Source organism: Prosopis cineraria, unplaced genomic scaffold (genome assembly GCF_029017545.1).
Source record: "Prosopis cineraria cultivar Desert tree isolate PC_DT_omini unplaced genomic scaffold, ASM2901754v1 PC9, whole genome shotgun sequence".
Lineage (NCBI taxonomy): Eukaryota > Viridiplantae > Streptophyta > Magnoliopsida > Fabales > Fabaceae > Prosopis > Prosopis cineraria.
This window is the reverse complement of record NW_026555340.1, coordinates 19,716,238-19,731,312: the sequence shown is the minus strand read 5'-3', so window position 1 is coordinate 19,731,312 and position 15,075 is coordinate 19,716,238. Positions and strand designations below refer to the sequence as shown.

Sequence of the window (15,075 nt, the reverse complement as noted above, 5' to 3'; positions counted from 1 at the left end):
TTTTTTAAGCTATTATGTTGCCGAATTTTTTAGGATAAAATTTTTATATCAATTATTTTTGGGTAACTTGATTGAGTATAATTAAGTTATATGAGAACTTGAATGATGAAACTTTTTGTTTAAGTTGATTAATTGTGTTCTTTTTATTTAAGTTGATTAATGTTTGAATTAATTGTGTGAATTTTGTTTAAGTTGATTATGTTCTTTTTATTTAAGTTGATTAATGTTTGAATTAATTATGTGAATTTTGTTTAAGTTAATTAATGTTTGATTTAATTGTCTTCCTTTACAGATAAATGGCTTCTGATAGTGAGTCTATTGATACCCCTCCATCAATTTTAGCTACAAATTCAACCTTGGTTTTAAGTACATAGAAAAAGCTAGAGTAGGAGTACAACAACATTCAACGGGGCCCAACGATAATGGAAGAGGTGACAAAGATAAGAGCTGCAAGAAAAAAAATTGATGTGCAATGGAATAAGAAAGGACAAGCAATTAAATCCTTAAAATTCATAAGTTATATTGGGGTGGTGGTAAAGACTACTGTGCCTATCACAATAAAATTATGGCACAAAGTAGATGAGGCCACGAAGGCTCTTGTTTGGGATACTGTAGCAGTAAGTTGCATTTTATTGAGTATATTTTAGTATGAACTATTTTTAAAATTAATGCATTTGATATGTTATTTATTTTATTTTGCAATTAAAATTTGACATTGATAAGAGTGGGCAAGATTTTGTCCTATAAAAGGGTGGGAGGGCACTATGGTCTTTTAGATATTTCATCACATAGAAATATTTGAAAGATCCTGATGCTAAATTTGTAGCTCGAGTTTCTCCCTTATTATAGCCTTTGGTAAAATAAGAGGATTGAAATGCTTTTGTTGCCTCACAGTGTGAGAAAGAATTCAAGGTATTAGTGTTTCTTAAATTTTAAGTTTGGTGTTATTTATTAATTGTATGTGTATGTACTAACAAAATTTTTTATTATTAACTTGTCAAGGAATTGAGTGCTCAGAATAAGGAGAGAGTAGTGAAGAACGAATATCCTTATAGAGTAGGAAGGTTAGGATATATAGGCCTTGAGCAAAAACAAGTATAGGAGGAGGGATCAGAGGTTACCATATCCTGCCATAAGCTCTAGGCATTGGCACGCACTAATACAGAAGGAATTATTGACAACCCCCACATGAAGGAGGTTACTGAAAAGATTGTAAGTATTATATTTATCTATTACTTAATAATTAATTATGAATATCCAAACTAATCATATTTACTCTACATAGAATTCCATCTCTCAGGAAGTCTCACAGGGAAACCTTCTTGAGGATGAGGATATCTCGGCTAGGGCGTCAGGAACTACTGACCACCCTGGTCGTGTTAGGGGTGTCGGCTTTGGCGTCATAAAGAAGCAATATTTTGGCAAGATAAAAAAGCGAACATTAGCTTCTTCATTTAAAGTCCAAGAATTGAGAGAAGAGCAAGCCGTTATGAAGCAATAACTGCTAGCCCAGGCAGTATTAATTGACATGTTGTTGAAAGAGCAAGTCCCTAGGAGGACTTTGGGTGAGATTAGCCTTTGTCAGAAAGATAGCTACACAGTCCCCTCAGAAAAACTACCTGAGGTAATATGTTTTATCTTATGAATTTGTCTAATTATTTTTATTTTAGAAACTGATTGTCATTGTTTGTTTAATTAGGGCAAGAACGATTGCAATTATTTGGTAGACACTCCTAAATGTAGAGTGGTTGCAATAGGATGTGTGTACAAAATTCTCAGGGACACGATCCATAATCATCCCCTCCTGCCCGACTGTGTTAGAGTTTCTCTACTTATTGCCATCAACCCTAACTATACATTGCTTGTTCCTACTAATGAGGCACAGATGGTGGGGGAAGCAGTAGGGAGCTTTGTTGCATGGCCTAGCCACCTTGTAACAGTGGTAATATTAAAGCAAACAAAAGACCCATTGCCTCCAAAGAAAAAGATATGGTTTAAATAATTATTTATAATTTTATAATATAATTATAAATATCTAACTTTTTTATTGTGCAACTGAGAGGGAAGAGCAAGCTGAAAGGTAAATCGAGCCATACTAAAGAGTCAACCACAGTTTTGCAATATCCAGTAGCACTGGTGCCAGTTGTAGAATACAAATACTATGCCTCTCTTGAGACATATGCGATGGCTACGAGGATGGTTCGTCAAGTGGTGATTGGGGATATCATTAGTTTTGATGATGAGCTGTATGGAAGACCAGGCTTGTTTGAAATTGTTCAAGATGAAATTTTAAATGAAATTCTCAAGTACGAAATGGCCAGTACTAGTCTGATGAGCTTTTACATGAGGTATTTCTTCGATAATGCTCAGTCAATTACTTAAACTATATACGTATGTGTGCACGCACGTGTATTAATCTAGTTATTTTTTTTACTTAAGCTACCTTTATACCTCATTTGTAGTTCCTAGCGGCCCTGAGTCGATTCAAGCTGATTAATCCCCATAATGTCTTTACCTATAATGGAATTACAAAGGAAGCTCTTGAAGATCAAGCAAGGTAGCTTTCGAATCAATTCAATGATAAGGGAGCAAGCAATGATACTTTATTTCTTACTCCTTACTACCAAGGGTAAGTCACTTTTTAGCTGCTTTTGGTATAAGTAAATATTTTTTATATTTACTTATTTGATAACACTTGTTATTTCTTATTAGGGGGCACTAGATGCTTATTATGGTTAACCCTGTTGCTTCAAAAATTTGATATCTCAATCATCTTAATGGAGAACCAAGCAATAAGCCAGATATGGTAGAACTTTTTAATAAGTAAGTTGAATTTTTATCAATTGTTATTTTAATATCCATATATATTGAATTTCTGACATTTATTCTTTACTTCGTTCTTAGAGCTGTGGTCTTGTATCGTACTGCGACCAACAAGACCTTGTCCCCAAGGGCATTGGACTCTTGTGAGACATGGGTCATAGTTATGGTAAACCTAATAGGCTAAGTTTTTAATTAACAAACCGTGGCCTTTTAACTGTTATTTTATTGATATGTGATTTTTATCACAGTGTCCACTCCAGCCAGATTAAAGCAATGACTATGGCTATTGCTTGATAAGATTCTTGAAGGACATTATCACCCATGCCCCTACCATATTACTTAACAAGGTATATATTAAATTTAATGATACTTAAATTATAAATTTTAACAACATTTGTTAGATAGCTATTAACTTAAATTTGTTGTAACTCTTTGCATACGCTACTTCGAGGATGCCTATTGTGTTTGGTATACAGCTGCACATATAGAGGAAACCCTTGAAGAGGTAGCTCAAGCCATGTTTAACATGTGGATAGCAACAGTGGTTAGGCCCAATTAGTTTTGGTATACACATTTTTTTTGGTCAATTTTATGTCTGAGGCCAATTAATTTTGAAATTTTAACTTGTAAAGTAGGTAAAGTTTTGACGGTTTTTAACCATCAAATAAATATATGGCACCCAATTACTTGACTGTTAAAAACCGTCAAATAATTTCTAAAATAAGCATCAAGTAAGGAGGTATTCTGTAGTAGTGATAGTGGGTTTCACATCCTATTTTTTTTCTCCTTTTTTTCCTCTCATTTTTTCAGCAAGGAAAAATTGATTTTCTCTCCTCTTTTCTCTCCATGTTTTTTTTTTCTTCCATATTTTCTTCCAAACCAAACAGAACATAAGAGAGACAAGGGGGAGGAAGAGAGGCGCTGAGAGAGAGAAAAAGAGGGAGAGAGAACAAGGAGTTGTCAAATGCAAATATTGGCCTCATCATTCAAAGTGATGAATATTTAGTCCACAATAGAGGCAAGGGCGGGTTAAATTGCTTTAAATTTAATTATTTAAAATTTAAAATATATCAAAATATATCAAACTCTTATTCAACATTCAAATTGCATATTAACTCAAAATTATAACAAACTACTTGAATAAAATAATATTTATCAGCAAGGATCTTAAAAATAGTTATAATAGAAGGACCCGATATCAAAAGATAAACTTAAAAATACTATATTGTCTTTAATTATCTCTCGTACATTTTTTCTAATCATATTTCACATATTGTATCTGATAGTTACTAACAAAAATGCGTTATTTGAGAGAAAGCTATATTTTTTTTTATACAACAAGAAGATGAAAGAAAAGAAACTAAAACGAAGTTAAATCAATGCCTAGGAACATGCAACAAGTTAATAATATCATCTCTCTTAAAAATTAACAAATTCAGATATTGAGAAATCACATTCTTGGCAAAACTAAATACTAATTCTTTTAAAAGTAAAGATTTAAAAAATATTGATTCAATTATTTAAAAATAAATATTTCTAAAATTATACTGTTTTAATTAAATTTAACTCTACTGTTTGTTTTCGGGTGTGAAATTGAAAAGTGCACAACCTTCTTTTTAAAAGAATACTTTTGTAATTTGGGAAGTATCCGATATTGATTTTATCGCTGTCAGGTTTTATACTAAGGTTATAATAGTTAATTACACTTATCTTGGTCCTTCCTCTTAATTTTAATTTTAAAACCTTTTATAATAAATGTTAGTAGCATTAGATTCCTCTCCCTAATTTTCGTAATCGGATATTATCTCCTTCCTTTTCTTTTCCACCAAGCCCGTGGGTCCTGTATCATGATTCAATCTCCATGCCCATATGCTTGTGTGTGGAGAAATTCTTTCATGGATTCAATGCTTCACCTCATTTGTATATTATCAAATAAAAACATTATGTTGAAGGAATTTTCATTTGATTTACAACCTCTTGTTGCACTGATTGATAGTTGTCAATATGTGTTTGTGAGTTACGTTGGTGCATTATATATATATATATATATATATTGATAGAGTAGTTTATATCTCAATTCAATATAATTTTTTTATGGTTGAGGCAAGGGCAGGGGTCATTTAATCAATCTTGCAAACTAATTGAGTGATTCTTGAGTATTCAAGTTTGTTAATATTTTCTAAAAATTCATTAATAACATTAGGCGGTTTGTTGCTAATATCTAGAGATCTCTAGGGTATTTTTAATTCAATTAAACAGTAAGGAAATGAATTTTGTGATTAAAGTGAGGATTGAGTACTAGATTCTCAAGAGAAGCTTCTTACTTTTCATTATGCACATTCACACTCTCTTCACAAATCATAAAATAAAACAAATATTTGTTATAGATTTAATTAGTGGTTAAGGGTTATTTTTATGCCTTAACTTTACCCAAAAAGTTACTAAGCACTCTAAATTCAACTATGAATAAATTATATTTCTCAAAGTTAAATATTTTCTTTATCATTACCTTGACGTTAAAAATGCTCGACATCCATTTGTCATCAATCAATCCTATCATTTATTTATTTTTTATTAGGTTAAAGGTTATTTTTGCCCCTCAACTTTTATATGAAAGATCAGTAAGTACACTCAACTCAAATATTTTATAATAAAAAATATTAAAAAATATAATGTGAGGCCTACTTATAGTGAAAAGACAGCATCAAGGTGATGAGGGAGAGAATATTTAATGTTGAAAGAGAAATTTGATCCATAATTAAGTTTAGAATGTTCAATGATATTTCAAGTAAAGTTAAGAAACAGAAACGCCTTTTAACCTTTTAATTAGTGTTTAGGAAGTTTGGGCAAACTCATTCTTTGCTGGGTTTTTTTTTCAGTCATTTTAATCATTTAGGAGTTTAGAAGTATCAATTCCTTGAGAGAGAACGATCTTTGTTGACTACTATACACGAGTGTTAATTAGGTTAAGCTGAGGCTGACGCCACTGTGATCTATCACCATTGTGTTAATGTACTCTCATATATTAAAATATTTTGCTTTCGGCCAATAGAAAAATCTGGTTTGGGGGCAATCAGCAGCGGCGCTCCCCTTTTTTTGGTTCAACGTTTTAACAACGGAAATTGGGCTTTGAATGGCCCAATTTAGTTTTGGAAGCCCAATATCCCACTGACGTCCCATGCCCACCGTACCGTATCATCGCTTGAAGCGATGATACGGTTCGCTTCCTTCTATGCTCTGTCGTCTATCTCATTCCCTCTGTGCATTCTTTCTCCTTCCCTTTCCATCTCTCCCTAATCACTAATCGTATCGTTAATTTCATTTTCAAGTGAAAAAAATAACAAGAAAGGAACTGAAAAAGGGAAATAATAACACTTAAAAGTAAAACACCCCTGAAATAGCAATTAAGGACTAGGGTCTTTTACTGAATTTTTCAATAAAATTGATGGACCAAAGTATCTATTACTTGCTAATGCTCTAAGGATAATCAAATTGATGAAGAGAAATGCTTTTTTCATAATGGTATTTGTAGCCAATCAACCAATATGATCCAAGAATTTCATCATCTTTTTTTTTTTTTTTTGAGATATTCGTAGGCTAGATTGTACTTTAAAGTTAAACGTTAGCAAGTTTTAATGGACATCTAGTTTATTATTAGTTAATAGTTGCAATCATCTCCTATCAATAGGATGAGGTATCTGGAGCAAGCAAATGAAAATCTTTGACTACTCAATTTGCTTGATTTTCATTTTCTTTTGGAATTCAATCACACTGACAATTAATTAGAGGGAAAAAATAAAAGAAAAAAAGTATATATTTTTCCTCATTTATACAACTCTTGGCTTTGCTTCTCCATTTCATGGATCCTTGCTTATAGTGCCGATTATTAGCTTCCCCTTGAAGATTTGCACATTTCTTGTCATCAGCAATTCCATCTTTAGATTCCAACAGTTGAAAAGCAAAGTTGCGTAGTTAATTTAGAAACCTTCTCCTTGCTTCAAATTTTCCATCATTTTACTTTTTTTGGGCTTCTATGAGTTTCCCGTTCCCAGGTCCAGGTCCCCGAGGCCTAGATGTCTTAATCCAGAATTTTAATTTCTTTGTGGCTTTTTATGTACTTTTTTCTTGTAGACATGATTGCAATGATATGATGTCTCTGATGGTACTTCGACACTTCGCAGTTTCCGCTCGCACATCAAGCTCGCTTTCTCAACAATATCCACTCTCCCCCCACCCCTCCAAAAAAAAAAAAAAAAAACAGAGAGAGATATGAAGCGCCTGCATGCCCACATATGCCAATTCCATCTCCTGCCAACTCGGTTTGGATTTCAATTTATATATAATGAAATTATATTTAAAAAATTTAATTATTTGTTAGATTTAATAAAAGTACAATATATATATATATATATATATATATAGAGTTTGAATGTACATTTGAATGTTACCCAAACAAACCGTTAAAGCCTTAGACCAGCGGCAGTGGAGGAGATTTTTCTTTTGTTTTTTTTTTTTTTGGTAAAGCTCAAATGATATTATGATATATATCACGGATAGCAAAGTTTAATTTACCCCAACCACGCCAATAAATATTCCTTCCGTTAAAAAATATAAGGTATTTTTAACCGAATCTCACTTTAATAAAGTAGTTACATACTTTTCAACTAACCCTGTCTTTTCATATTTACTCCTATTAAATATACTACAATAAATATAAAGTCATTATTAATATGGGCACTTTTGAAAAAAAAAAGGCATTAATTACACTTCGAATGACTAAAAATACCTTACATTTTTTAATATTCAACTCCTCAAAAAAAATACTTTACATTTTTAAATGAAGGAAGTAAAACTTTGTGAATTAGGTTTGTTATACATGTAAGAGTTGAAAATTTGAAATACAAAAACTTGTTTAAATAATGAAATCTGTACTACATGTGTTAACTTAATTTGCTAAAGAGATTTGAACAAGTACTCCCTCTAATCCTATTTATAAATTGCTTTTAGCATATTTTATTAGAATCAAGAAAAACCTTAAACCTCATTAACTTTGTTTTAAAATTTAATAAGTTTTCACCTTTACTTCTAATAAATATTCTTAAATTTTATTATTGATATTTTTATTCAAAGCATTTAATAAAGGTAAAAATGTAAAGAGAAAAATTAAAAATTGTCAAGGGCCCTATAAATAGGACCAAAGGAATATTTATAAAAAAAATTAAACAAGTTGAATATATGAAGGTCAAAATTATTTGAATTATATAACTACTGCAAAAGGATGACACGCATATAAATAGAAACAAATCAGGGAAAATGACAATTAGATTCTCGATAATTTTTTTTTGAAAAATAAATTAAAAATATCAATTTATATAATTGCAAATTCAGGAGTTTCAATTATAAATAAGTATTTAAGTATCAAATATAATTCTTAAATTATAATAAAAATTTCTATTTGTGACTTCTTATATTAATATTTACAATTTATTTTTAAAAAATTTTATCCAGAACTTAATTGTTATTAATTCATTCTTTTAAGACCTAACTATTATTTTCTCAACAAACTACTTAACTGATTATTTATGGCTCATGAATAATACAATTTTCTATAACTTTAATAAATATAGACTTCTCAGAAATATACTGATGAATATCCAAAGGAAAGTATTGTCTTATCCCATCATTATCCAAACAAGTCAAGCAATGATGTTGATATTTATCTAATAATAGTATACACAAACTCATAGTAAAGTGACATACTCAAATGATAAACTACTATGTGGTGCATCTACAGCTCCTCTGTATGTTAAAAATTTCACGACCACAAAAAACTGAAAAAAATGCAAAAGCAAAAATGAAAAAAGACATAAAATGAACAATCAGATTATTAACATTAAATGACTTACGTAGATAAAATCAATGACTTGTACTTGCTTAGATGAATCTGATACAATCAAATTTAGTTCTCAACTCATGATTTCTTTGAGAGTTATTAATAATTAGTTACTCAGCATGGAAAATAATTATTTATTATAACTAGGGAAATGAAACGCTAATATGATTTGTAGTGTTTCATACGAAATGTCCATATTTCAGCATTAATTAATTGGTTTCTCTCAGCAATGCCAATGACTTCAATATAATTCATCACACTACAATTCAGACCTCTGCATAGGTAGGAATTTAATTAAAATGAAAAGAAGGATGAACGTAGAACCATGAAAGACTAACAGGTTGTTCTAAAATTTCTGTTGTCTGAGGTCATCCAAACAACATTCATACTTAATGCTCCTAGTGTTAATCAAAAAATAATAATAAACCTACATGTTCCAATGCATAAGGCTTCCTTGAAGAGAACAACAGGAGCATCCTGCTCTGTAGGACTCGATTATATATGTCTCCACTTTAGATTTTTAGTGTACAAGATAGTTACATTTTAAAAATACAAAATTTTGGAAAGCATGCTAGTCAAATTCAAAATTTCCAATCATGTTAAGATTAATATTTTGAAAAATATGCGTATGCTGCTAACTTATCCATCAGTGTTTAATAATTTCCAAATTAATAGAAACTTAAATAAAAAAATAGCCACATGGATGCTACAAGTGACAGAATTCCCTTAAAGAAAACATAATGAACCTGAAACATATTCTCCCTCTGTTAAAAAATATAAAGCATTTTTTAAGAAGTTGGATGTTAAAAAATATAAAATATTTTTAATTTTTTAAGGTGTAATTATTACCTTTTTTTAAAATGTCCTTATTGAATATAAAATTTTATATTTTTTTTAGAGTGAAACACCTATTAAATAAAAATAAATGTAAAAAAATATGGTTAATTTTAAAATAAATAGTTAATTTATTGGAGGGTGAGTATGAATTAAGGGAATAAAATTAAAATTGCTACCTCTAAGCGGTTCAGTAGATTTTCAGCTACAGTATCAACGGAAGAATCTTTTGGACGCATCAACCAAGCAGCTCTATCTCGCTGCATAGGAGAACCAATTATAGCTATTTGCTAGAGTAAGAACGCTCTAGAATACTGAGTCATTATTTCAAAGAAAGTCTAAGGCATGTACGCATCCAAGTTATTGAACCAAAACCCTGTTCATGCTTTGTTTGCCAAACAAACCTGTTGGCCTTGGAACTCTAAATCGCATCGCCATTGTCTGGGTAAAAGGGGGCAGAGGTGAAAGTACCAAATGGCCCATTCCTCCTACTCCAAATCTGAAGGGATAATAAGACAATGACAGTTGGAGGCGAGCTTTGAACAAGCTGAAGGAGGTAGATGACCTGAGGGAGAAACACAAGCTGGGACGCAAATGATGAAGCTGGGGAAGAATGGAGTTGTGGGTGTCGATGGGGGAGCTGAAGGTCGAGAAGAAGCGAGCTAAGGGAGATAAAGAGAGAATTAATTTATTTACTACAATTATCAATTGAAAAAATTAAACAATAAATTTAGTAAGCAAGTAATAGAGTTTTTTAGATTGAATAAAACTTTAAATTCTAAAAATGCATTTAAATCATTTAATGCTAATGGAGAAGATGAATTTTTTGTCAATTTAATGATAGTTTATATTGAAAAGAAAATTGTCAAAATTTTATTATAGACATGATAATTTATTATTCTTATATCATAAAAAATTGATTAGTAAAACTTTAAAAAATAAATATATACATTTTTTTTATATATATAAATGAATATAAATATATACATTACAATATTTATATTATGTTAGTAATATATATAGGTTTATTTTTTTTTCAATTATCATATATATATTTTTATATCGGTCCTTCTAATAAAATTTTTTAGTTTTGCCCCTGATCTTAGGACATGCAATCACTTTAAATAAAATATGTCAAAGGCATTTCAATGTACTCTTAAGAATGTCATTGGTATTAATAGTTCCAAACAGTCGGGGTTCAGAGTATTTTAGGTTAGGAGGTGGTCGTACCCCTAAATTTTTCAAGATACTGGGCAATAAAATAAAAAAAATAAAAATTTAATAATTTATATTTATCTTTTTATTATAATTTAATATTTATTACTTATAAAAAAGAATTTAACATTACTTTTATTATTTTATAATATATTAAATTTAATTCGTTTAGATTTAATGTTGTAATACATCAAATGAGAAAAGGGGAATAAGTAAATAAGGAAAATCCGGAAATAAAGAGAAAACATTCAGCACAATTTCATTGGTCTGGGATCTAGGTTATCTCCGGACGGTAATCTGACAGCATCTTAATTTAGGATAATATAATATAAAGTCGACCTATTTTGTGTTAATTAACTTAAAGACGACGGACTCATAAACCTATAAGCAAACAACCCTATTCCAGATTCCATGCGTAGAATCTTTTTTTAGAAATATTTAAATCCCATGGCATGTTATAATATAATATGAAGAGGAATGAAGAATCATCGTGAGGATTCTTTATGCCTCCAAATTATCATTTTTATAATCATGATATGGTGCTCGCAACCTGGCCGATACTTTGATATGTGCATGATATGTTTGTTTTTTAATATTTGTATTAGTATGTTTTTTCCCCCACTCGAAACGACTCAAATTTTTCATAGTTTTCTACGAATGCATCGTTAATGTATATTTATTTTTATAGATCTGAACTGTACTTTTTGGGTATTTCGTTTCACTTCGTACTGTTGGATACTATTAATCAAAGAGATTGTGGCTTTCATATGACATGCATATACGTTTCCACTCACCGCTTCCTCTCCAACTATTGATCATTAATGATGATTAAACTTAAAATTAGATACTGTTTTTTTTCAAAAAAATATAAATTTAACATTAAACGATAAAAAAATAAATGATGATTTTAACTTCACCATTCAAATTAAATCAATATTATTCAAATTGATGATAAAATAAATTTATTAAAAAAATTTGTTATTTTGATGAAATGGTTACATACCTATAGTGTAAGGATACTATTAATAAAATATTTAAAGTAAAATAATTTTTTCTATTTTTCTGAACGGCAGTTTTAGTTCATTCATATAATATTCAATATTTTAAATTTATTTATTTTATTATTATTTAATATTTCCTCCATCTCAATTTATAAGACACTTTTAGATAAAATCTTACATACCAATAAAGCTTATTTAATATACAACTTAATTTTTTAAAAATAAAAATATACAATTTTAAAAATGTCATTTATTTAATACTTCATTTATGAACAAATATTGAAGAACGAAAATATAATGAAAATAATAATATTAAAAAATATCATTAATAAAACTTTATTATTGTCAATGTAGTATTGTAAAACATTAAATTTCAATAATTTAAACAAAAACACGCGGTATTCTGTTTAAGATGCCACATCGCATTTTAAATTATATAGGTGTTCGGCTGTAAGAAAAGGTCCGCGCTCCGTCAGCTTTGGCTTCTGGGTGATATAATACTCAATTAATTGTGTTATCACATGTTAATTACTCTCTCCATCCCAAATTACAATATATTTTTAGATAAAATTTTACATATTAATAAATTTCATTAAATACACCTAACAACTTTATCTTTTTAAAATAAAAATATAAATTTTAAAAATAGCCATCAAAAATATATTAAAAATAGAAGAAATAAAAATTAATTATAGACAAAGGAAGGGTACTATTAAAATTGGTATATTTAATGAAACTTTAATCTACTCAAAGTGTTTTATATTTTGAGACGGAAAAATTCCTTCAAAAGTATCTTATAATTTGAGAAAAAATAAGTACTTTGTAATGAATATTTTAGAGTTAATATTGCCCTTTAATTCTAAGTTTAATATTATTATACGGCATTTTAAATATGAATTATCTCGTAATTGATAATTTGATACTCGTTTATGCGCTGTTGTTGATATCATAATTGGGAACACTCGTCTTCATGGATGATATTGCAGGGACATGTAGGTCCCCACCTCAACTTGTGGGCCATTCAAACTTAGCAAAGCAAAAGAGCAATGACATAAGCCCACCATCACTTTCTCATACTTGAAATTGAAAACATACTCTACCTATTTGATTAGTTAAGGGTGATTAGTGTTAATCATCTAATTATTATTCTCACAACCTCACACCTTTTTGAGCCTTTGCGTTCAGTCTTATTACTAGTTGAACTAAAAAAGATATTTGGTCTTTAATTGATAAATTAATTATATGATATTTAACCACCCATGTATTAATAAATATACTCTTTCTGTTTAAAAATGTAAGACATTTTTAACCGAACTCACCTCTCATTAAAGTAATTACTTACTTTCTAACTAATCCTATTTTTTTATATTTACTCCTATTAAATATCCTACAATAAATATAAATTCATTATTAATAAGGGCACTTAAAAAAACAATGATTACACCTCAAAAGATTAAAAATACCTTATATTTTTGAACATCCAACTTTTTAAAAAATATCTTACATTTTTTACCAGAGGGAGTATAAAATTATTAAATATATAATTTAAATTATTATAAATATTAATATCTAAATAATTTAAAATAATAAATTATAATTATTAAAGTACTTATTTATAGCATAATAATATGATAAATCATATAATAAAAATTAAAATAATTTGCAATAAAATTAGTGACAGAATTATGATGAAAATGTTTGCGACAAAATTTTCTATCACAAATGCTGTCGCCAAATGAAAATAACATATTCTAAAACTTAGCAATGCAATAGTAACTAATTTTTTTGCGACGGAATGTTTTATCACTAAATTTCCTCAATAAATTAGCAACGGAGTTGTGAGATGCTTTACTCATTAGGTTAATTTGAGAGTAAATTCGTGTTTTAAAATTTAAAAAACTAACAAAATAACTTAAGAAAATATAAATGATTAAATTGATAAAAAATAATTTAAAAGATCAACTTGATAATTGAAATAAATTTAAGGATTAAAAATTTCATCATCCTATATTATTTATTGATATTGATTCTCTTACATACCACTGGCGCCCTTCTCTCTATATGTTAACTTATTAGTTAATTGGTTTCACATTACTTCACTTCACTTACAATTGCTATGTAAACAGTACCATACCACATATAGTTATATTTTATAATATGAATATGCAGTAAGCCAATATCTTCACTTCAAGTGCCTTCATTTAAAAAAAAAAAAAAAACACGTGCTCGGTGCTTCTATGTGATTTACTTATTTGAATAAAGTTTCGGTATTCATAGTTGATATGCTATTTCCATGGGCTTGTTCCCTACCCTACCAAGCCTATATATCTTTTTACTAACAGTAGATCTATATCCCCTCATGGGCTTAATTATCGGGCCCACTGATATTTTTTTTTAGAATGTAATCGCTAGTGATAGTAGCTACTATACTACTGTTGAAATATCGTGCACTTAAATTGTAATGTTGGGCCAAGGAGCATTTCAAAAGAGGTAATAACATCGAACTCGTCTGGATTTCAATTAAATATTTTATATTATAATACAATTTGTTTGGGCATTGCTTTTTCAAAATTGATTTTAATAAATTAAAAAAATTTGGTTAATTTAGTCAAAATCAATTTAAACTACTCATATTAAATTTGGATTGTGAGATTGATAAGTATATTTATTAAAAAAATTTATATATTTTTAGCTTAATAAATAAAAATTTAAAAATATTAAATCTAAACTAGATTTTGCCACTCCCAAAGTGGAGAGGCAGAGGAGACTTTTCTTAGGAGAGGGGAGCCAACTTTAATTGCTGGCCTTGAAGTTGAGAGCAGTTCTATTAAGGAATACTAGAGATGGGTTTCTCCTAAGAATGAACAAATTAATGCTACTTTTGTAAAGAAGGTTGGTAATAGGTCACAAATAAAACATAAATGTTGCTTTTAAATTTTCTCTTTTGTAATATTTGCTACTTGTTGCGACTTGAATTCCTAAAAGCTATATCATTTTCATTTTTGTTGATATTTTTTAAATTTATAAAGGTTAAAATATATTTTTAATCTTTTAACTTCACACAAGATTTTATTTTAATCCTTTAATTTTGTAAAATATATTTCAAGTCCTTTAACCCTAACATTATTAATTTATTAAAAAAATTTACATTAAATTTTTTAAATAATGATAAAATATTCTCAAATATTATCATATTAAATTTAATTTTCTTAAAAATAACAATGATTAGCATAAAAAATAACTATTTAAAACTAGGTTAAGAAACTGGAGAGATAATTTATAAAATTAAGAAATCAAATTGAAACATTG

General features: G+C 28.8%; 1 protein-coding gene across 1 annotated transcript; it reads left to right on the top strand.

Moving 5' to 3' along the window:
• Window positions 1–1,528: 1,528 nt before the first annotated feature.
• LOC129319638 (uncharacterized) lies at window positions 1,529–3,092 on the top strand. The gene is made up of 5 exons (XM_054964731.1): window positions 1,529–1,624; window positions 1,700–1,942; window positions 2,068–2,348; window positions 2,905–2,989; window positions 3,072–3,092. Exons 1-5 carry the CDS (start codon window positions 1,529–1,531, stop codon window positions 3,090–3,092), a joined length of 726 nt encoding a protein of 241 aa, XP_054820706.1.
• Window positions 3,093–15,075: the final 11,983 nt, after the last annotated feature.